The sequence below is a fragment of the Muntiacus reevesi genome, chromosome 1 (genome assembly GCF_963930625.1).
Source record: "Muntiacus reevesi chromosome 1, mMunRee1.1, whole genome shotgun sequence".
In the NCBI taxonomy this organism is placed as follows: Eukaryota; Metazoa; Chordata; class Mammalia; order Artiodactyla; family Cervidae; genus Muntiacus; species Muntiacus reevesi.
The window spans coordinates 285,454,020-285,477,072 of record NC_089249.1 but is presented as its reverse complement, the minus strand read 5'-3'; the positions used below and the strand labels follow the sequence as shown (position 1 = coordinate 285,477,072).

At 39.9% G+C, this 23,053-nt stretch overlaps 1 protein-coding gene across 3 annotated transcripts; it reads left to right on the top strand.

Moving 5' to 3' along the window:
• Nucleotides 1-676: 676 nt before the first annotated feature.
• On the top strand, nucleotides 677-19,104 carry STARD4 (StAR related lipid transfer domain containing 4). 3 transcript variants are annotated; one of them, XM_065924216.1, is made up of 7 exons: nucleotides 677-808; nucleotides 6,025-6,150; nucleotides 8,448-8,561; nucleotides 9,503-9,552; nucleotides 14,154-14,280; nucleotides 15,013-15,127; nucleotides 16,026-19,104. In XM_065924216.1, the coding sequence occupies exons 3-7, from the start codon at nucleotides 8,457-8,459 to the stop codon at nucleotides 16,253-16,255; spliced, it is 627 nt and encodes a 208-aa protein (XP_065780288.1). In that variant the 5' UTR covers nucleotides 677-808; nucleotides 6,025-6,150; nucleotides 8,448-8,456; the 3' UTR covers nucleotides 16,256-19,104. The 3 variants fall into 3 exon arrangements, with proteins under 3 accessions (XP_065780288.1, XP_065780471.1, XP_065780381.1); XM_065924399.1 differs by having other exon boundaries at nucleotides 8,435-8,561; XM_065924309.1 differs by having other exon boundaries at nucleotides 742-821.
• The last annotated feature ends 3,949 nt before the right edge of the window (nucleotides 19,105-23,053 follow it).

Sequence of the window (23,053 nt, the reverse complement as noted above, 5' to 3'; positions counted from 1 at the left end):
CTAAATAAAAATTTTATGAAATATTATTTTCTCATTTGAATCTAAAATGACTAACAGTGTAGCACTGCATTCCTTCCTTCTCTTGGTTCTCAAACCACATATCGCACAGTAAATGTAATCTGCAAACGCCCCGTCAGATGGGTGACCCATCTTCTAACACAGGAAAACCGGCGCGCTTCGGGAGGCCGCCGCAGCCGCCCGCTAGCCCGCAGCCCCTACCTCCGTGCCGCCCCCGAAGTCCGCACTGAGACGGACCCGCTCGCACGGCGGCGGTGACGAGTTCCGGGGCCGAGAGCCCCCACCTTCCCACCCGCGCATATTCCGTCTGTCTCTGACCCGGCCCGAGCGGCCGCGCGGCCCTGTACCTCCGCGGGCACCCGGCCCTCAGAGCCCTCTCGGGCCTCTGCACTCTCCGGTCCCGCGGACTCGCGGCCACGCGCAACCCGCCCTCAGGCGCTCAGAAGCAGGCCACCCGGTCTGGGCCCTGCCCGCGGGGGCCGGGCTAGCGCCGGCTCACACCGCGCGCGGAGTCGGCCCACCCGCGGCCACCAACCCGCAGGCCGCGCGCTGCCATCCATCCGCCAATCCCTGCTGAGGCGCGTCGGCAGGCCGGCTTCTGTCCCGGAAGCGCCGGGGGCGGGGCTCGGCCCACCACCCCGGAAGACTTGCGGCCTTCCAATAGGTGGCTGCCGTCCGCGCCGGGCGCCCATTGGCCGCGGGGGCTTCGGCGGGCGGGGCCGCAGGGAGCGGTGCGCGCCGGCCCCGGGCGCCCGGTAGCGTCTGGGTCCGCGGAGCGCCGGGAGGAGCGGTGAGTGGCGGAGGTGAGGCGGGGGCTGAGGGGCGGCGGGGCGTCCTCCCGTTGCTGTCCCGGCCAGAGTCTCGGGAAGGCGGGCTGCATTCGGGGGGACGCCCTGGAGGGACCGGAGTCTGCACCCGCTCTGCCCGCTTCCCGGCGCTCGGGCGCCGGCAGGCACCTCCTGTGTTAGATGCGGGGCTGCGGCGAGCGCCCCAGGGCCGGGGGAGGCTCGCCGAGGGCGCCCCTGCGGCGGACGAAGCTCCCGCGCCGCGGCGGTGCACGGACGACGAAAGGTGCGCGCCTTCACGCCGGGTGTCGGCGGAGACACCAAGAGGCAGTGTTTTCCGAGTGCTCACTGGGTTCCAAATTCGGTACTAAAAATATTAACTCGGAATTCCTCAATAAATTAATGCTGCTGCTGTCCCCAAATTGCAATTAGGAAAGATTAGCTGACATTTTTTAGGTTCGAGAGCCTAGACAAAATACAGCAAATTCAACATGATGTCACATTTTTAATGTAGACTCTTCAGCCTGTGATCAGCTTCTAGTGTTGTACAGAATATTCCTTTAATCTCTGAAGGCAGAGGTCGTGGGTTGGAATTCTGGCTGCATCGCTTATTGAGTGTGTGATCTTGGACAAGAGACAATCTCCGTATTGATACTTTCACTTTCTGTAAAATATAGGTAATAGTAGGATAGGCTCTTAAGGTTATTTATGAGGACTAAATGAAAGAATACAACTTAAAGTGGCCAGAAAGACTGATCATGTAGTAAATGATCAATAAATGTTAGTCTTTTTTTTTTTTTTTTTTAAATAAAAGAGTATTAGGAGCTTGAATATTACTTGGACTCAACCCTGTGGCATTGTTAGAATTTAATATTTAGTTTTGTAGAAGTCTCATTAATGTTGTAAACTGTGTCCTAAAATAAGCCAAGTGAAAGTCGCTCAGTCCTGTCCGAGTCTTTGCGACCGCATGGACTGTACAGTCCACGAAATTCTCCACGGCAGAATACTGGCGTGAGAAGCCTTTCCTTTCTCCAGGGGATCTTCCCAACCCAGGATCAAACCAGGTCTCCTGCATTGCAGGCGGATTCTTTACCCCCTGAGCCACAAGGAAGCCCAAAAATACTGGAGTGGGTAGGCTGTCCCTTCTCCAGTGGATCTTCCTGACTCAGGAATCAAACCCGGGCCTCCTGCACTGCAGGTGGATTCTTTACCAAATGAGCTATGAAAGTGAAAAGTGAAAGTCCCTCAGTCATGTCCTGCTTTTTGCAACCATGGAATTATCCAGGCCAGAATACTGGAGTGGGTAGCCTTTCCTTTCTACAGGGCATCTTCCCAACCCAGGGATCGAACCCAGGTCTTCCACACTGCAGGCGGATTCTTTACCAGCTGAGCCACAAGGAAAGCCCCTAAAATAAGCCAAAAGGAACACTGAATCAGAGGTGTATCCATCACTTTGCGGGAGGCTTCCTTCCCTGTTGCAGTCTTGCTATAACCAGTCTCAAAAACGAGAAACTGCTGTACTTGACTAATTGGAAAAGCTAAATTACAAATTCAGAATTGATCAGAAATTAAGCATATGCTGAAATTTTTATGTTAGGTAGAAAAATATAATTTACAAGGCCTTGGTTTGTACAACTTCGGGGGAATCTATGGAATGTTAAATTTAAGCTGTTCACGTAAATGAAACCCACATCAATCAGGTAATGGAAGGTAAAGCAATTCTGATATGAACTTCTTTAATAAGTCAATTCTGACTTAATCATACTACATAAGTACAAACAGATTTTTATGGCATTTACTTTTTATTAAAGGTTAAAATGTTTATTATATTCCATATATAATTGAAACCTATGGCCATTTCACTGACGTTTGACAAAAATTGAAATTGTATTAGTCAAAGACTGATGCTGATACATGGCCTCAAGAAAATGTTTAACTTGTGAAGGTTGCCCACTCTACGATGGGAGCACTGTCTACACTAGTGACCACTTTAAAAACGTAAATATGGAAAACGTGAACAAGAAGATTGGTAGCTCAAATGGTAAAGACTGACTGAAATGCAGGAGACCTGGGTTGGGTCCCTGGGTCGGGAAGACCCCCTGGAGTAGGAAATGGCAACTCATACTCCAGTATTCTTGCCTGGAGAATTCCATTGAGAGAGGAACCTGGTAGGCTACAGTCCATGGGGTCACAAGAGTCAGATACAACAGCAGCTAACAGAAGGAAAAAATAAAGACAGACACTACTTAGCACTTGGCTGAAGCTGAAACTCCAATACTTTGGCCACCTGATTTGAAGAACTGACTCATTTGAAAAGACCCTGATGCTGGGAAAGATTGAAGGCAGGAGGAGAAGGGGACGACAGAGGATGAGATGGCTGGATGGCATCACCGACTCAATAGACATGAGTTTGAGTGGACTCTGGGAGTTGGTGATGGACAGGGAGGCCTGGTGTGCTGTAGTTCATATGGTAACAAAGAGTCAGACACAACTGAGCTGAACTGGTTATAAAACTGTCAAGAGTATATAACCTTTTATATGGAGCTGTTAGATTCTGGTACAGTTGTGGTTTCTGTTTTCTCTGATGTATAACAGGTGGAGTTTGAGTTTATTATAAGGTCAAGTAAGGTTAGTAAGAGGGAATTCAGAATGGTATTCAAAACATTTCCTGACATTCTCCACAGGCAGAGATTGGAATAGGGCATATTGTGGGTTTTCTTTTCAATTAATGTGAATGTCCTCTTATGTTAGGAAAGCCTCAAGACCTTGATAAGCCCAGTGTTGTTCCCCCACCCCCACCCCACCTTGGTCCATGAGAGATGCTCTGTTTTGCCTGTCTACACACAAATATCAGTTTAGAAAGTAACTGTTACTCCCTTTTGGACTTAATCTTGATGAAGGACATCCATGCAAGAGTTAACTGCCTGGGTAAATACTTCATGAGACTAAAAGAGAGATTTCCAAATTTATACTAAAACTTTCTTTTCTTCCTTTTCTATCTCCTACTCGGCCACACCTAAAGAGGCCCGTTAATAGGAGTTTTTCATATTAAAGGGGAGCTGATGTAGTCTTAAGGGAGTATCCAGAAGAGAAGAGTAGAAATTAGACAGTGGGCTTGGAAACTGACCCATAGCCACATTAAGGAATGTGAACCTTATACTATCCAGTAGGAGTGAACAATAACTAACGTAAACACTGTAAAAATTCAAATTCTCATCTTTATAGGTAGTTTTTTTATTGCTTACTTTTTATGTGTTAGATTTGCATAAATACAGTATGTTTTATGCTAACAGTAGCTTTCCACTTCACCTTTGATTTCTGTCAAAGAGTTTTGAAAATACATTTATCTGCCAGACACAGAAATCTGGTAGGTGACCCTTGGATTTAAAGAATATTGTTTAATCAACATGATCCCAGTAATAGATAAGTTAAATTTCCTTTGTAAGTCCTCTCAAGAACTTGTGTTTCTTTATAACACATGCTTTAATAAGGTCATCGTACCAGCTATCAGGTTGGCAGTCTCTTGAGTGGAAAGAGGATCTATTCCTGACTCACAGACTTTTTGAATGAGCTCATCCACTTTTAGTCTTTGGTTAGGATCTATAATTATTAAATATTTTGCACATTTTCACAGATCCTAAGTTTTATATTATTGAATTTTCTGTATATACTTTTCCATGTTTCTGAAGGGATATGCTGTACTTAGTCACTCAGTCGTGTCCGACTCTTTGAGACCCTGTGAACTGTAGCCCGCCAGGCTCCTCTGCCCATGTGGCTTCTCCAGGCCAGAATACTGGAGTGGGTAGCCTTTCCCTTCTCCAGGGGATCTTCCAACCCAGGGATCGAACCCCGGTCTCCCACATTGCAGGTGGATTCTTTACCCACTGAGCCACCACGGAAGCCCTCTGAAGGTATATGCCACTCCAAAATAGGCCACTTCAAAAAAAAGGTTACTTTGAGCTGAAGGCAATTAAGAAGCAGCAAAGGCAGAAAAAACTATTTTTCCTTCCACTATCTGCCTAAAAGTAGGGCATAAATTTCCTTTTGTGAAGGTCTGACTTCTCTCCTGTACCAGGAGAATAACTGCTATCATTGGAGACAGAAATTTGGGACTGAGATGGTCTACAGAGTCAAACTTTACTAAAATAGCGTTTATCTTTTATTATTCTTCCTCATGTATTTATTTTTGCCATAATTTACCACCTCTAGAAGCTCAAACCTCCTTTCCTTTGTCTTGTCATTTTTCCACAGTTTATCACCCTTTTTTAAAATGGTGTATAAACTCCACATGTAATTGCTTTTCTTTGCACATAGAAATTAAATATTGACATCAAGTACATTTTGTTTGCATGTTTTTCTGTTTATCTTTTGTCAGTTTAATTTGTAGATCTCAGGATAGATCATCAGAGAATAGAGGAGAAGCTTTTTTTCCTTTCCTGAACTTCTGTATCATTTTCATGTTTTATCATGTTTAATGGCTTTTATGCTCTGGTTTGTGCTGTTTAAATATTGCCTATAGCACTGATTTATTTTTGTCACTTTAGTTTTCAGATTAATGGTTGTCACTCCTGACTGCATAACAGAATGATCAGTGAGGCTTTTTAAAGGACCTAGTTTTCTGGGGCCTGTTCCAGAACAGACCCACTGAATCAGACTGTCTGGCTGTGGTCCATGAAATCTAATATCCAAAATCAATGTCACAGAAAACCAGAGGCAGGCACACATTAAAGTGGTAAAGGCAAATCTTATTCAGTGACTATTGCAATAGTGGAAAAGAAACCTTGGGATGGAACTAGGCTTCATTCTGAATACAACAAGGGCAAATGGGGTTGGATAGCCAGGGAGCAAGGTGGGTGTCAGTGAATGAAAAATTACTAAGGGGTGTTGCCCTAAAGCAACTTGACAGGGTTCTTGCTAAAGGCAGGCTGGGGTGATAAGATTGAAGGTGGGATAAGGAGGTTCGAGGGTAGGGGATTTCATTAAACTGACTCGGCAGGACTCTTGCGGAAACTGGACTGTGGGGTCCAAGGACAAGCCCAGGAGCTGGCTGTGTGCTGCCCAGTCATGTCTGACTCTTTGCAACCTTGCGGACTGTAGTCACCAGGCTTCTCAGTCCATGGGATTCTCCAGTCAAGAAAACGAGGGGTTGCCATTCCCTCCTCCAGGCGATCTTCCTGACCCAGGGCTCAAACCTGCATCTCTTACATCTCCTGCATTGCAGGTGGATTCTTTACTGCTGAGCCACCAGCTTCCCAAGGGCTCGGCCTCATCACAAAGAGGACTCAGAGAAGCCTGACCAAGGAGAGAGTCTTTGTCAACATCAACAACTACTGCAAATTATAGCAAGGTAATCCTGATGTGTGCACCTGTGGTGAGAACTGCATCCTTATTCCCACAGAGGTGTGAGCCTTGATATTTCATTTAGGTCTTTTCTTGATCTCCTTTCTAGCAGTAACTTTGTGATTTGTAAATGGACAGCTTTCTCCAAAGCCTTTTCTTCCTTAGCCTTTTACTGGAGAGTACCATCACACCAAAAGGAGAGAAGTTAAGAACAAATAATTCATGTTCTGAAGCAAATACACTTCAATAAATATTAAGGGCCTGCTGTGTTTCAGACAGTGTTCTAGTTGGTGGGGATATAGTAGTTAAAAAGAAGACATGGGATCACCCCTCTTATTAGTAAGGGACATGGTAGTCAAAGAGTAGAGTATAGTGTGTAGGTGTTCAGTCGTGTCTGATTCTTTGTGACCCCATGGTCACATGCCAGGCTCCTCTGTCCATGGGATTTTCCAGGCAAGAATACTAGAGTGGGTTGCACTTCCTTCTCCAGGGGATCTTCCCGACACGGGGATCGAACTCAGGTCTCTTGTGTCTCCTGCATTGGCAGGTGGATTCTTTGCCACTGAGCCACCTGGGAAACCCAGAATATAGTATATCAGTAAATAGACGTTAGTTTCACATAGTGATACGCTATGCAGAAAATAAAAGAAGGGTGTTATAGTAATTTGGGGAATGTTGTGTCAAGGACAGGAGGTTTAAACTGAAATTGTTACTACAGGCTGTTACTAGTCATACTCAGGTTTGGGATCTAGTAATCCAGGCAGAGAAGTAATGGAGAGTACAAAGGCCCAGAGTCAGCAATGAGCTGGACTTACCTAAGGGACAGGAAGAAAGAGGGGAGCATTGTAGGCAGTGGTGTGTGGTGAACCTCCTGATATCTATGGGGGTGATTCTAAGGCTTTTAATCTTGAGCAGCTGGCTCAGTTGTCATTTTAATAGTAAAATTGTTAAGTAAGACTGAGGCAAGTTGAAGGAAGTCTAGAGAATCAAGAGATGCCGATTAGGCATGAAGCTGTAAATAGGCTTTTGGAGCTGGGACTTTGCATCTGTGTGTGTGTGTCTGTTTGTGTGTGTGTGTCTGTCTGTTTTTCCCCCTCCCTTCCTCTTCCTTCCGCTTGGTCCTTTCCACACAGCAGTCTTAGAGTAACCACATTCCTTGTGTGCTGCTTGTTGATCAGAGGCTCCTGGAGTGATCATCCTCAGAGACATCCAGATACTGTATGGCCTTCTCTGACCTAGCTGCGGAAGCCATGCAGTGTCACAGACTCATCAGAGAATCTGCAGCAATGTTCTAAAACGATTACGTTATAGAATCCCTCATATTATTTTCTTTCAAGTTTAGCTGTCATTTCCCTTTCAAAGTATTGCTGAACAACAGCTTATCTTTGCAACTATTAATCATAAAATACATTCCTCTTTATATAGTTAAATTATTGCCTTATAACTATAAACCACTTATTTATGCTGTACTGGTAGCTCACAGGTCTTCATATCACCTCTTTTGTTACACAGATACCTCACTGAATTGTGTGACACTTCATCAAATAAAATATTGAAGTCAGTAAAATTCTTGAGACTTTTGAAATTCTTTAGAGGTCTCTAGGCCTATCTCCCCCCTGCCGCCCCCCCACCAGCCCTATCCTTAAAGGATGTAAGAGATTTCCAATTGTGGTTGTCATTTATTTGCTAGAATGAGTGCTATATCTGTTGGATGGTAAAATGAAAATTTTCAATTGCTAAAACTCTAAGGACTTTTAAAAGAGTTTATGCCTTGTGTGTTATTTTTGTATTTTGGAAAGAACAGTTTTTTTTTTTAAAGTTTTTAATTTATTCCTTTTGGTTCAATTCTATTAGAAAGGGAAATAGGATTGTATCTTCTTTATATGAGGGTTTTAATAACACAAGATCTGTGATTCTTGTCCGTTTGTGTTGCACATCCTGGAAGCTTTGAGGAAAGAGCCGTGCGCAAGGATTCTGATTACGGACTTGGGGTGGGGTCCAGGTGTAGGTATCTCTACAGCTCCCGGAGGGTTTGTGGTTTTTTTTTAATTTATTTTTGTTAGTTGGAGGCTTATTACTTTACAATATTGTAGTGGTTTTTGTCATACATTGACATGAATCAGCCATGGATTTACATGTGTTCCCCATCCCGATCCCCCCTCCCACCTCCCTCTCCACCTGATTCCTCTGGGTCTTCCCAGTGCACCAGGCCCGAGCATGACATCAGATTTGAGCCCTCTCCCCCTCATCTGCCGGATCTAACTTCTGGTATCTGCTGATGATAGTCTTAGTTCTCTGCAACAGGAACAACAAATGGAAGCCCTGCCTGATGCAGCTGTTTTGGCGACTCGACTTAAAAACACTCTTATCCAGTACCACAACCTTGAAGATGAAAAGTGGCGAGTTGCTAAGAAGACGGTAAATTAATTAAATTATTTGTGTTTGGGATGTATCTTCTGATGAACTGCTGGGTGACTTTCAAAATGGTATGGAAAAATATGGACCACACTTTAGATGAATGTGTCAGCACAGCTGGTGGTTTAATAGCTCGCCGAGGAGGAACAGCAGTCCCGCACTACTGTCATTAGTTCTTCAGATAATGGACACAAGAATAGACTCATGGCAACAAGACTGTAAAGAGCAGCCTCTCAGGTCAATAAATAAAGCATGTCATCGTTAATTGAAGAAAGTATAATAATTGATTGTTTGAAATCATTTCAGATATTTTAACAAGCCTGCGAGGAAGGTCCATTAGTGTTCTTTCTTCACCAGTATGACTTACCCAAACCGTCACATAGTTGGGTGTTGACAGAGCCAACCCTAGAACCAGGACTCTTCCAGTTAAGTGCTTTAGTTATTCTGATATTCAGAATTTCTTAAGAGATGATCTGGAAAAAAAATGTCAGGACTGATTCAGGGTAGTACTGTCATAATAGATGTGAACTGCTTAATTTTAAAAAGATACATGAGCAAATTCAGAATTAAATATTTAAGATTCCTATTATCTTAGACTAAATTCTTCAGTAATGGTAAATAGATGAGATTGTAATTATGCAAATAATGGTCAATGAGAGTGCCATCACCAGATCTTAGTGTTTGGGTGTCTTGTCTTTAAGCTACTGAAAAACCTTTTTCTCAAGGTCTGTAATTTAAGCAAGATGGGTAGTACTTTAGGATACAGAAAAAATTCAGATATGGATTATTTGATGGTATGAGTGACTTGTATGTATTTCTTTGAATGTTTACTTATGTTTTATTTTCATGCAAAAGCTAATGCTGTAGACTTTATGAAATTGTTAGTTTTATATCCAGGTTGCCACCTATGTAATTATCACTATACACTGTTTTTATTTTTATAGAAAGATGTAACAATTTGGAGGAAACCTTCAGAAGAATTTAATGGATATCTGTAAGTAATTCTTGTAGTGTTACATAGCTCTTAAGATACTGTTAAGCTTCAAATGTATATACACATATACTCATGATCATTAAATGATCATTGCCAGTAAAGTTTGGTTTTTTCTTTTAAGATTTTAAACTTTCTGAGAAGAAAATCATGTTATGCATTCAAAGCTTTTAAAATGATTATGTCCCTGGTGAATAGAGTTGGTGGTTTTGGGAATCATTAATGATGGTATAGCTGATAAAATCTTAATTTCTTACTGTGGTATATAAGATACTTCTAATATTCCTTCTGCATTTATTCAGTACTGTAGCATATTTTGCTCTAAGAATTTTCTTGAAGAAATCATTGGAAATTAATAATTATTTAAGTACTTGTCTCTTCTGTCACATTACTTAAAAAATTAAAAATTATAAACAACCTGCATAATCAATAGTTGGAGAATGATTTAATGATAAAATGTGCTATTTTGCAATCTTTAGAAACCATATTTTTAGATATTATTTAAAAACATAAAAAATGCTAAATGAAAATTGAATAAAGCAGAGTACTAAACAGTAGCACAGTCATAGGTTGACTTTAACTATATTTTTATATTAAAATGTTTTTATTTAACACAGAAATATGTACCTCTAGATGGCAGTTTTATTTGTGAGTTTTGCTTATTTATTTTTTGCATATAGTAGAGTATGAATTATGTCTTTAGCCAGTAAAAAAAAAAAATGCTGTTTTTTAAAGCCAGTGCAAATAGGTGCCTTGTGTAATTGGAGTGGGATGTTCTTATTCTGGGGGCTTGGCACTTTTTAAAATGAAACTATTGACCACGCTTTCTATATACAGAATGTTTTGAAGTGTATTACCAAAGATAGCATTTCAAGGACGGTAAGTTGTACAGTATTTCTGAGAAGGACAGGGACACTAGAATTGAATTAAACATTGCTAAGCAAGTGTGGACATTAATTCTTTAGATCAGTAATTTGCAGCGGGGGCTGAGAAAGTTTAAAAGTGCCTGGGGGCCCTGTGCTCAGTGATAAAAAACCTCACAGAAGAGCTAATACCTGGGCTGAGTCGGAAAGAACAGACAGGTGTTTATTATGGAATGAGGACAGATTCTTATTCCAGGCAGAGAGAACTGCACTTCCCACATTAACACAGATGGCTTCCAGGTAGATGGGAAGCACTAAGAGAGTGTGTTTACAGAATTTAGGCTCCCCTGGTGTCTCAGGCAGTAGAGAATCTGCCTGTAATGCGGGAGACTTGGGTGTGATCCCTGGGTCAGGAAGATCCCCTGGAGAAGAGAACGGCAACCCACTCCTGTATTCTTGCCTGGAGAATCCCATGGACAGAGGAGCCTGGTGGGCTACAGTCCACGGGTCACACAGAGTTGGACACGACTGGGCGACTGACTTTTTTTACAGAAGTTCAGGTTGTGTTTATGTAGTTAGAACATAAAGAATGGGAGTGAGGAGAGCACGTCTGAGTGACTTTTGGATTCGAAACCAAAGAGTTCGGTTTTGTAACAGTTGTGAGAGATAGAAATAAGCATGGGAAGTTTAGAGAAGAACTTGTATCCTGGGAGACCATGGCTGGCTCTTAAAGTGTCCCTATGACTGTATACAAAGTTTTGTGACAGTGTGTGCGTTCCTGGAAAGAGATGTGTGGCTTCTTTCAGATTCTTAAGAGTTATATGATCAAAAGAGCTAGAAACTGACACAGTATTGAGTTGGACACAGAGTTCCCAAATGAAGGATACGGCAGAGGAGCTGAAAAGGACAAATGAACTTGAAAGAGATTTGATGGTGATGGTGGTGTAGTGATGACAGTGGTGATGATAACTAATATCTGTTGAAACCCACATATTGTTCTGTGCACTTGATGTTTAGAAAGTCATCTTCATAAAACATGGTGACTTTATAGTTCTGACTGTTGGAATGGGGTTAAGAGAAAAAGAAGTGTTGAAGTTGAATCTCAGATTTCTAATTTGGGTGCCTGAATTAAATTGTATTACCCACCCCTACCCTCTACCCTCATCCCAAGTTAGAGAGCCTAGGCAGAAGAGCAGATTTAGGACAGGGGATAATATAAGCTTGAGCTTGAGATATCTGCAAACTGATTTCATGCAAAGATGGGCTCCACAAAGGACAGAAATGGTAGGGATCTAACAGAAGCAGAAGATATTAAGAAGAGGTGGCAAGAATACAGAGAAGAACTGTACAAAAAAGATCTTCACGACCCAGGTAATCACAATGGTATGATCGCTCACCTAAAGCCAGACATCCTGGAATGTGAACTCAAGTGTTCCTTAGGAAGCATCACTATGAACAAAGCTAATGGAGGTGATGGAATTCCAGTTGAGCTATTTCAAATCCTGAAAGATGATGCTGTGAAAGTGCTGCACTCAATATGCCAGCAAATTTGGAAAACTCAGCAGTGGCCACAGGATTGAAAAAGGTCAATTTTCATTTCAGTCCCAAAGAAATGCAGTCCGGAAGAATGCTCAAACTACTGCACAATTGCACTCATCTCAAACACTAGTAATGTAATGCTTAAAATTCTCCAAGCCAGGCTTCAGCAATACGTGAACCGTGAACTTCTAGATGTTCAAGCTGGTTTTAGAAAAGGCAGAGGAACCAGAGATTAAATTGCCAACATCTGCTGGATCATCAAAAAAGCAAGAGAGTTCCAGAGAAACGTCTTTTTCTGCTTTATTGACTATGGCAAAGCCTTTGACATATTGTGTGGATCACAATAAGCTGTGGAAAATTCTGAAAGAGATGGGAATACCAGACCACCTGACCTGCCTCTAGAGAAACCTGTATGCAGGTCAGGAAGCAACAGTTAGAACTGGACATGAAACAACAGACTGGTTCCAAATAGGAAAAGGAGTACGTCAAGGCTGTATATTGTCACCCTGCTTATTTAACTTATATGCAGGGTACATCATGAGAAACACTGGGCTGGACGAAGCACAAGCTGGAATCAAGATTGCTGGGAGAAATATCAATAACCTCAGATATGCAGATGACACCACCCTTATGGCAGAAAGTGAAGAACAACTAAAGAGCCTCTTGATGAAAGTTTAAGAGGAGAGTGAAAAAGTTGGCTTAAAGCTGAACATTCAGAAAACTAAGATCATGGCATCTGGTCCCATCACTTCATGGCAAATAGATGGGGAAACAGGGGAAACAGTGGCTGACTTTATTTTTCTGGGCTCCAAAATCACTGCAGATGGTGATTGCAGCCATGAAATTAAAAGACGCTTACTCCTTGGAAGGAAAGTTATGACCAACCTAGACAGCATATTAAAAAGCAGAGACATTACGTTGTCCACAAAGGTCCATCTAGTCAAGGCTATGGTTTTTCCAGTAGTCATGTATGGATGTGAGAGTTGGACTGTGAAGAATGCTGAGCGCTGAAGAATTGATGCTTTTGAACTGTGGCATTGGAGAAGACTCTTGAGAGTCCCTTGGACTGCAAGGAGATCCAACCAGTCCATCCTAAAGGAGATCAGTCCTGGGTGTTCATTGGAAGGACTGATGCTGAAGCTGAAACTCCAATACTTTGGCCACCTGATGCAAAGAGCTGACTCGTTGGAAAAGACCCTGATGCTGGGAAAGATTGAGGGCAGGAGGAGAAGGGGACGACAGAGGATGAGATGGTTGGATGGCATCACTGACTGGATGGACATGAGTTTGAGTAAACTCCAGGGGTTGGTGATGGACAGGGAAGCCTGGCGTGCTGCAGTCCATGGGGTCGCAAAGAGTCAGACACAGCTGAGCAACTAAGAAGCAGCATCTAAATATATATGTGTTACATTTATATTCTTCCAGTCTGTGACTAGTAGTTAAAGAAATTACTTATTTTGTCATTTGTGGTATGCAAGTTTTAATCATCTTGTTATTTCTGTTTTATTTATTCAAATAATCTTCCTGTATCCTGAGGTTACAAAGATCATAACTTACATAATTTTCTCAAAGTTTAAAAATTTTACCTTTTATATAGTGGTATTTAGTCTATCTGGAATTGTCTTGACTGATGTGAAGCAATAATTCAGACTTATTTTCTCTGTTAGGATAACTATTGAATCCATACACCTTTTATGAAATACTACATCTCTTTCCTACTGATATGGAATGCCACCTTTGAAATATGTTAAGTTCTACTATTAGTCATGAGTCAATCCTGGGTGTTCTATTCCTGGATGACCTATTTTTCTATTCCTAATAAAAAGTTTTTGAACGTCAGGCTGAAACATGCATATGCTAGTACCATGTTAGAGCATGTCTGAGAAAAGAGCCCCCTTGAAAGTGATGGAGCGTTACGGTGTTCTGCGGACGATTCTTGGCTACTCCGTGACATGAAGGTACTTACTGTGTTCATGATAATGCAGAAGATCGTCGTCAGACCTCCTGTTAGATCTGAGGACCTTTTAGAGTACATTCTGATGAAATAATTGATAGAACCTAATTTATCAGACAAGTTGTAAGGATTTACTCTTTTCAAAAAATCTTCACTAAATTTTTCTTTTTTTGACGTGAACTCTGAACTATGAGAGCATACTGAAATTTTTCATTCCAGTAGCGTTTGACGTAATATTTTTTCTCCAGTTTCAAAGCCCAAGGTGTGATAGATGATGTTGTCAATAGTGTAATAGACCACATACGCCCAGGCCCCTGTCGCTTGGATTGGGACAGCTTAATGACCTCTTTGGATATTTTGGAGCACTTTGAAGAGGTATTTGTTTTGAAATGTTACTTCGGATTGTGTGTGTGTGTCGTGTGAGACTGTGCGCGCGAGTGCCCAAGTGCATGTGAGTGTGTATACACACTTGTATTCACTGTTACATTCATTGCCTTGAGACTAAGTAGTCATGGCAGAGATCTCTAACGAGTGTCGGAACTGAGTTTGTTTTTTGAAATAGCTTTATCCTTTCTGCTTAAGAAAGTTACATGTTTAATTGTAGAACTTTGAGGTTCTGAAATCTAAAATTCTGAAAATACCACCATCACATTCAGTTTTCTAGGTAATAGTATGCAGGTTTTCCATTAATATTAAACCAGAATCAAAGATAAAAATGCCACCTTTGGTATTAAAGAATTGTGTAACCAGAGTGACTTTTTCTGTTTTATTAATTCATTTCTTGCCATGTTTATTTTAATCAAAGTATTTGTGGATTTTATCTTACACATCTACAGTCTACACTGCCTGCTTCCACTTATCATATAGGATATGAGGTGACTGTTTTGAAAGAGAGATTTGGATTCCGCGTAACTTACCTCTGTACTTTGATTGTATATCCTGCACATGTTCACATAGAACAGTGAGATATAGAATAGATTGCTTAATCTGTCAGAATCACTGTAAGGAATGTTGTTAGTAATCATTATAGCACATTTTAAGTGAGTGTTAATGTTTCACTACAGGTTAGCTTACGTGAGTCTGTGTCTGTGTTTCCTGCTCTTTCAGAATTGCTGTGTGATGCGTTATACAACTGCGGGTCAGCTTTGGAATATAATCTCCCCAAGAGAGTTTGTTGACTTCTCCTATACTGTGGGCTATAAAGAAGGGCTTTTATCCTGTGGTAAGTGTCTCAAAACCTCTTACTTTCTCTCAGTTTGTTTTAACTTTTGCGTTTTCTAGGCTGGATATTTCTTTCTACACAAGATATATTTTCAACCGTCATGGTTGTTTTATAATCAGTAAGCTTGGTTTGCAAATGCTAAACCTTAGGGATGAAAGCAATGATACCAAGAAGGGTTTGCAGTCTTTCTGATGAGTGTTTGTTCCCCATTACATAGTATCCTTCATGTCACAGCTAACGAATATGGGTCACATGACTACCTCTAAGAAATGGGTCTCGTCAGTGGGTTTCCTTCTAAGTCGCTCTCAAGAAATAGCTTCTTGGTCATATACTCTAAAAAAGTATGCTCAGCATGTGCTAGAATATTTTTCCTTCCTTGATCTGTGTAGTAGTGTTCTTTTCAAAATTAAAAATACTGTTAGAAGGCTCATACTTTTGAAAATATATCTGTAGGTAAATTAGTGTTTTGTATGTACAGTGTATATTTGAGTTGGCAGTTTTAGGTACACATCTACCAGTTTGCTCTTAGTCATCAGAGCCGGGTTGCTCCCAGCCTGTGAAGCAAGGGCGGCACCACAGGTTTGATTCTTGGTACCTGGGCCCCACCACGGCAGTGAGGTTCATGTTCTCCAGGGAGTTACCAAGATGACATGCCGTTTATTCTGAAGGGGTTAGAACTTTCCCTAGTACACATCTACCAGGCTCTGTCAGAATTCTACTTGGTAATTATCTTTTTCATTCTTCCACAGTAACTCTTGGGGCTTAATTTTTATCTACATGGATAAGAATGTTTAAATAAGCAATCTGATAATACTTTTAATGAGAGTTTTAGATTAACGTCAGTCATTGCTATTAATAATATTATTATTATTATTTTTTTTTTTTAATTTTCTTGTAGGGATAAGTCTTGACTGGAGTGAAAAGAGATCTGAATTTGTTCGTGGATATAACCATCCCTGTGGTTGGTTTTGTGTTCCTCTTAAAGAGAGTCCAAGCCGGAGTCTTTTGACAGGCTATATTCAGACGGATCTGCGTGGAATGATTCCCCAGTCTGCAGTAGATACAGCTATGGCAAGCACTTTAGTCAACTTCTATGGTGATTTACAAAGAGCCCTAAAAAAGGCATAATATGTTTTAACTTACAGTAGTAGTATATTCCCTGAATCAACTCCATCTCTTAGTTGCATGGCTCATAAAAAATCATCCTTCCCTCTCTTCTGCATAGCCTGTAGAAAATTTTGAGATGTTTTTGGTTTATTTTATTCAGCAAGTAAATAGCTGGCTAGAGTGAGCATCTCAGTTTTCCTAAACAGTTATTTGCACATTGTTTGGAATGGTAGTGTGTCTAGGAATGGAGAGGATGACAGAAATTCACCAAGAAGTAGATGTAGGTCTTTGACATAAACTCTCAAGAAACTGAATAGTGCCTCAGTAGGAATATTTTGGCTGCTTAGAAATTAGAGAAAGCCAAGCTTCTTGCTGGTAGGCTAAAATCACCTGTTTTAGAGCTTTATAAACATTCTATAAAAGTTTTAACTTTGGGGGAAGTTAAATATTAATGTTTTACTCTATGTATGCTCTATGAGTTTAACAATATCTTGGACTAAAGAAAAATTACTTTTCTCTATACTTCCTAAAGATGAACTTCACTATTGAACTACTTTAAATATTGAAAATATCAGAAATAAGAATAGGTATCCTAATACAATGCAATTCAGTTTTGATACCTAGATAACAGTATTTTGTAGATATCTTTAAAAATATATTTGTATCTTTAGGTGCTTTTATTTTGGGAGTCTTAAAAGCCTTTATGCATGAATAAGACAGTGTAAAAAACTGCCAGGTATGTGCTGGGATAGCACAGTGATTGAGCAATATTCTGCGTTGTGTGAAATGGGTGGTGATATCCAGTACTAAACAATAGAGAATCATCTTTTTAGAAAGTTAGATTTGATGAATGTTTTGTACCTGTTTGAGTTTTAAATGTGTCACTCAGCTCATAAATTACTCACTGTGTCATACACATTCACAATTGTGATGTAATTTCAGTCTGGAACTATAACAAATGCATTCCTGGATTTATACAAATGCCTAGATAGTCATTTTATAGCTGGAATGGACTGTAATGCGTCCCTTGATTCTGTGGCTGCGTTAAATGGACATTCCTGAATGATTTTAACATTCCACATGCTCTTTGGCATTTGCACTATCTGCCTGGTTTACATATAAGTTGAAAACTTGAGGGAACTCAGTGTATCTGTGCAAATTTTTATATTTATATTTCTGTATACGCACACATCTTGAAATCTATTTCAATAGTCAATGTGAGTTATTTATGTGTTGTTATCATTGTTCCCACTGTTTCATTTTCTCTTCTTTCTTTCTGGGTTAATGTGGGACAAAGTGAGCTCTGAGAATAATATTTACTGGATAGACCTCAAAGTGGGCCCCCTCCTGGCTCAGACGGTAAAGAATCTGCCGGAAATGCAGGATACCTGGCTCAATCCCTGGGTCAGGAAGGTCCCCTGGAGAAGGAAATGGCAACCCCACTCCAGTACTCTTGCCTGGAGAATCCCATGGACAGAGGAGTCTGGTGGGCTATAGTTCATGGGGTTGCAAAGAGTCATATGACTGAACGATACTTTCGCTTAAGACCACAAGAAGCACAAAAACATATTATGGTTCAACTGCATGAAGGCGTGATCTGTATTTTACTTTCCTGTGTTTTCCTGACTGTTAAATAAAGCATAACTCATAGTTCTTCAGACCCATTTGAAAATAGAAAAAGTAGAGCTGATTTATTTTTATTTTTTTGCTATTGGAGATAATGTTCAAAACAAAAGGTGGCAGTACCATTATATCCATAGTGAATAATCTCACAAATTTTAGTTTAAAAGTAATTTGTTTCAAGGTCTGATAGAAGCAATGCAAAAAATGATCTTATATTCTTAACTTGAAATTTATTAATCACTAATGTTTTTCCAGATTGACTACCCAAATTTTTGAGTTGTTGATTTCCTCTGCTACTTCTTTTTCTTGCAATAAGGAAAGAGAACTGAGCAGTTTAACTTTGAGCTTCCCTTAGAAATTGTTAAGTGTTAATTTTTACTCAATCTATTGTCTTTTATTTGGTTTTAATAGTGTAGAGTAGGGGGTTCCTTATACTCCAGTGTCCTGTCTCGCATGGCAAAATACCGGCAGGTGTCCGACTGTGGGTGCCCAGATTGGGTAAGGTTGCAGCAGATGTGTGTTACTGTAAGGGCTACCATTGCCTAAGCTGGGTACTGCTGAAGGCAGATAAGCTGTCCACTCACAGCTTCTCTGTGTCCTCGTGGTTTTTATAACTTATACCTCCAACTAGTGATTCCATAATCCACTCCTGAATGAGGATCCTTGCAGGTAACAGAACCCTCATGGAAAAATTTATTCACAATGTTGAGCCATCTGATGGACTGAAGGATCATATTTGAATTACGTGCAATTTACATACAACTTCTGGATGGCACTTCTAGACATGTAGCTATTACCACAGTCCAGTTTTAGAACATTTCTATCATTCAAAAGATCTCTTTTACCTGTTTGTTGAATCATATATAAACAGAGTTTAGCATAGTTGTTAGTATACAGATGATGATGAAAAAGAGCAGGTTTTGTTTGGTCTTGTACTCAAGAGTAGAGGTGTATTTGATTCCAAGCTCAAGAGCCTTGTGATAATAAGTTACATATGTCAAATACCATAATGATATGAAATTTAACAGTGTGGGTTGGGATTAATATTAACACGTGTAATAGAATCTGTTGTTTCTGTAGCAGTGCCATAGAATAGAGAAATAATGTGAGCCATAATTGTAGATGTAATTTACATTTTTCTAGCAGCCACATGAAAAAATTAAATGAATCAGTGGAAGTTAATTTTAATAGTATAGTTCATTTCATTCAGCATATCCAAAATATTGTAATTTCAACATGTAATCATTTATAAAAATCTTTTAAGATAACTTACATTCTTTTGTACTAATTTTTTGATTTCTGGTGTATATTTTACTAACTTGGGCTAGCCACATGTCAAGTTAATTTTAATAACTTAATACATGGTTCTATATTAATCTACATATTAATTTGTCTTTCTATAAGACATAGTAGAGAATTTCCTAGAATCACTCTCTTAAGTACAAAATCTTTTCTGGTCTCTGAAGCCTTCAGTGCTTGCTAAAAGTGAACTTCTTAACATTAGAAATAAATCAGTTAGAAATAAGTATCAATTGTCAATAAAATGAAAATGATAGCCCAAAATATTTCCCTTTAAAGATAACAAACTTTTCATAGGGTTGTTGATGAAATGAAAGAATATAATCTGCCTTGTAGTAATGTGGTTGACTATTTTCTCTAGCTTATAACTAGTTTGTATTAGAAACACGTGTATGTAGGAGATATTTGGCATAGTACTGTTTTCAGTACATGATACCTATTTTTTTAAGGAAGTTAGTTTCATACAAGAAGATAATTTATCATAAGTGATACTTTTGCATGAAATGTTGATTTGTATTGTTAATCTTTGGTTAATCATTGAAGTTTAACAATACTCAGCAATAATAATTATAAGAATTTAGTGTTCTGCAGTTATGTGTAATATAAACTGCTAACTGCTAGAGACAGATTGTTCATGTTAATATTCTCTTCATTTTGTTGTTCACTGAGGTTGGACGTATTTGAAACTGTAAATTTCTATATGTAAAAATATATCCCAATAAAAAAAGGCCTTTCTTTTCTCTCCTCCTTTCTTTTTCCTTCCTAACTGAAGGACATTTTATCAACACTCAGGTTGAATTAAATTAATATCTCAAGCTAAAAACTCTGTAATTGAGGTTGCCTCTGAAGAAGATAGGAGACATTTCACAGTGCAAACTCCTAATGTCTGTTGAGCTTTTACGTGTGAGTAACCCCCTTCGATGTAAATAAACGCTTTACCTGTTTACTTTTAAGAACACGCTGCATCATTTGAATCAGTTGTTAAAATCCAGTTTCTTTTAATTAAGTGGATACTGTGGACATCACAACCCTATGCATAAATTAACAGAATCCAGGGAAGCTAGGAGACTTGACCTAGACCCTGTGTTATATAATTACTTATCCAGTCTGTCTCCCATACCTTTCTTCTTCAACTTTCAGAAGGAGGGGATGGTAGGATTGGAGCTTAGAAGAGACATTAGATTAATCCCAGAGCACAGGAAATTGAAATAATGTATTTACTGTTTCGTTGTTTCCAAAGATTTTACATGTATGGTTAAATAAAAATTCATTCCTTGGAATTCAATAAAAGTTGTATACCATATATATAGATTTTATTTTTAAGAAGTTTGTATTTCTTTTATGAGCCAATATGTAAAACTGGAGCCGTTATTAAATGTAAAACTGGAACCTTTGTTAAACTAATAAGAGCATGTATTAATATAATTTATTAAATTTCTATGAAATATATCAATAAAATTTCTACACACTCTTATATTGATTGTTGATACTTAGTTACTTTAACCTTATTTGAATTTAAAGTATGTAATTTAGCTTCTTGAATTCTTACAAAAGAAAATTACCAGCTGGAAAGTTAAGATTAATAATGCACATGCTAAGCCTGACAATGTCATATATTATTAGTCACAATGCTGCTGAACTTTGATTGCTGTCATGTAGCAAAGGTGATGATATATTCTGCTGTTACTACAGTAACATATAGGTAAGGCTTATTGTACACATTTTAAAATAATCGTATTAACTTGATTAGCAGTTGTGACAATTTCATTTGGAGTTGAAAAAAGCTGGAAGTGACTACAAAGGAACTACTGATCTATATTGTAAGAAAGTAGTTACGAATGCTGTGAGAAATATGCAATAGAAAATATGACTATTAAGTGGTTTAAACAAAGAGTCAGGAATTCCTAGCAGTCTAGCATGATTAGACTGTACTGTCCTTTCTGAGGGTGCAGGTTTAATCCCTGGTTGAGGAACTGAAAGCCACTCAGTTGTGTCGACTCTGCGACCTCATGGACTGTACAGTCCATGGAATTCTCCAGGCCAGAATACTGGAGTGCATAGTCTTTCCTTTCTCCAGGGGATCGTCCAACCCAGGAATTGAACCCAGGTCCCCCGTGTTGCAGGTGGATTCTTCACCAGCTGAGCCACAAGGGAAGCCCAAGAATACTGGAGTGGGTAGCCTATCCCTTCTCCAGCAGATCTTCCCGACCCAGGAATCAAATTGTCTCCTACATTGCAGGCAGATTTTTTTACCAACTGAGCCATCAGGGAAGCCCAAGATCCAGTAAGACACAAGTCATGGCCAAAAAAAAAAAAAAAAAAAAAAAACCAAATGGGGAGTTGTTTTCCTCTTTCAATGAGGTCTGGATATGGGTAATTATTAGTGTTTATCATCAGCTCAAGGACGTCAGGGCCAGTGTTTCTGCAGTTTGCATCTTTCCCTCATATAATAAAGTGACCAGCTAGCCCTGGACGTCACATGTGGATCAGGTAAGGAAGGAACGGGGAAGGCATGGCACTAGTCGTGTGGCTCTTATCAGGAAAGCAAATGCTTTTCCAGAGCCTCCAGCAGCTTTTCTTTGTAGTGGTCTCGGTCACGTGACTACCCCTAGCTGGGAAGGCGAGGATTTCCAGTCTCTTGGAGGGAGTGTTGGTAATGACTCTGGCCAGTCATAGCATCTCCATGGGCCACCTCTGGAAATTGTACCAAGTTCCTTTGAACGTCAATGGGAAAGTGATAGACACACAAAGTAGAAATGAAAATTCCCAAGTGGGCATTCGCTCTGTCATGAAACATTCACTGGACACCTTCCACATGGCAGGTGCCACGCAGCATCCTTAACTCGGGTAGTGAGGTGATGGAGCTTCCTCAGTAGGTTGCTGTTAATGGTTTATGTCACATGGAATCCAATGTGAATGACCTTTGTTTATATTACATCATTTCCACTTCTTGGAGCAAAGGGTCCCCCATGAATGACGACTTCCATACCAGGAGACAGAAAATTGCTGGAAAACCTGAACTGCAAACCTGTCCTTGGAGATGGAGGGTGGTTCATGTCACTAGTCTTATCAGCTGGACAGGTGATTAGTGGGGTGTAGTATTCTGCCGAAAGAAAATATGGAAGAAGCGTAGTGTACAAACACCACATGGGCTTTTTACTCATTATTTGGATGGTATCTTCTTTACTAGGAGCTTTACCTTCCTACTTAGGTTTTGCTTTAGTCACATATGTTAAGTACAAGCAGCTGATTTTTTATTAAAGGAAGTAGTCCAGAGGTTGTGCAAAACAGGTTGAAATCATACTACCTTGATGTGAAAAAAAAAAAAAAAAAAAGATGTTTCTTATTGTCAAAAATGGGCTTGCAGATGGTTTTTTTCTCTAGCATTTCCCTTAATTAAGAAGTCATTGTTTAGGTGAGGATTTTGGACCTAGTAGTAGTTGGTAGCAAGCTGCAATTCTGAGAGGGAACCTCACTGAAATATTACGCCTTCCCCTCAAATATTTTACACAAATGTTTGCTAACTGATTGGATGGCCAAGCTCAAGAAAAACTTTCAGATCTTTTTACAACTCTTGTTGCTAACAATCAGTGTTTTAAGAGTGAAAATAAAGTATTTTCCCTTTCATTCTCAGGTCCTGTAGATTTGAAAGAATCATCATGAAGGGACCACTGCGTCTCATTTGGCCTGATAATTCGACACTAGGATTATTTCCTTAGGATAGATTTCCCCAAACTCAGAAAAGCTTTCTGTAGTGTTACTGAGAAAAAAATAATTGAGACTGGATTGTTACACAACTATAATAAATGTCTGTGAAGATTATGCAAAAATGCTTTCTATAGTAGTGGTTGTTTTATCACTAAGTTGTTTCCAACCCTTTTGCGACTCCCATAGCCT

Bases quoted from the DNA above. Each gene is read 5' to 3' on its own strand.
- STARD4 (XM_065924216.1), top strand. From the start codon at position 8,457: ATGGAAGCCCTGCCTGATGCAGCTGTTTTGGCGACTCGACTTAAAAAC. The intron at 14,281-15,012 runs GTATTTGTTTTG...CTGCTCTTTCAG, and splicing joins TTTTGGAGCACTTTGAAGAG to AATTGCTGTGTGATGCGTTA. The intron at 15,128-16,025 runs GTAAGTGTCTCA...ATTTTCTTGTAG, and splicing joins AGAAGGGCTTTTATCCTGTG to GGATAAGTCTTGACTGGAGT.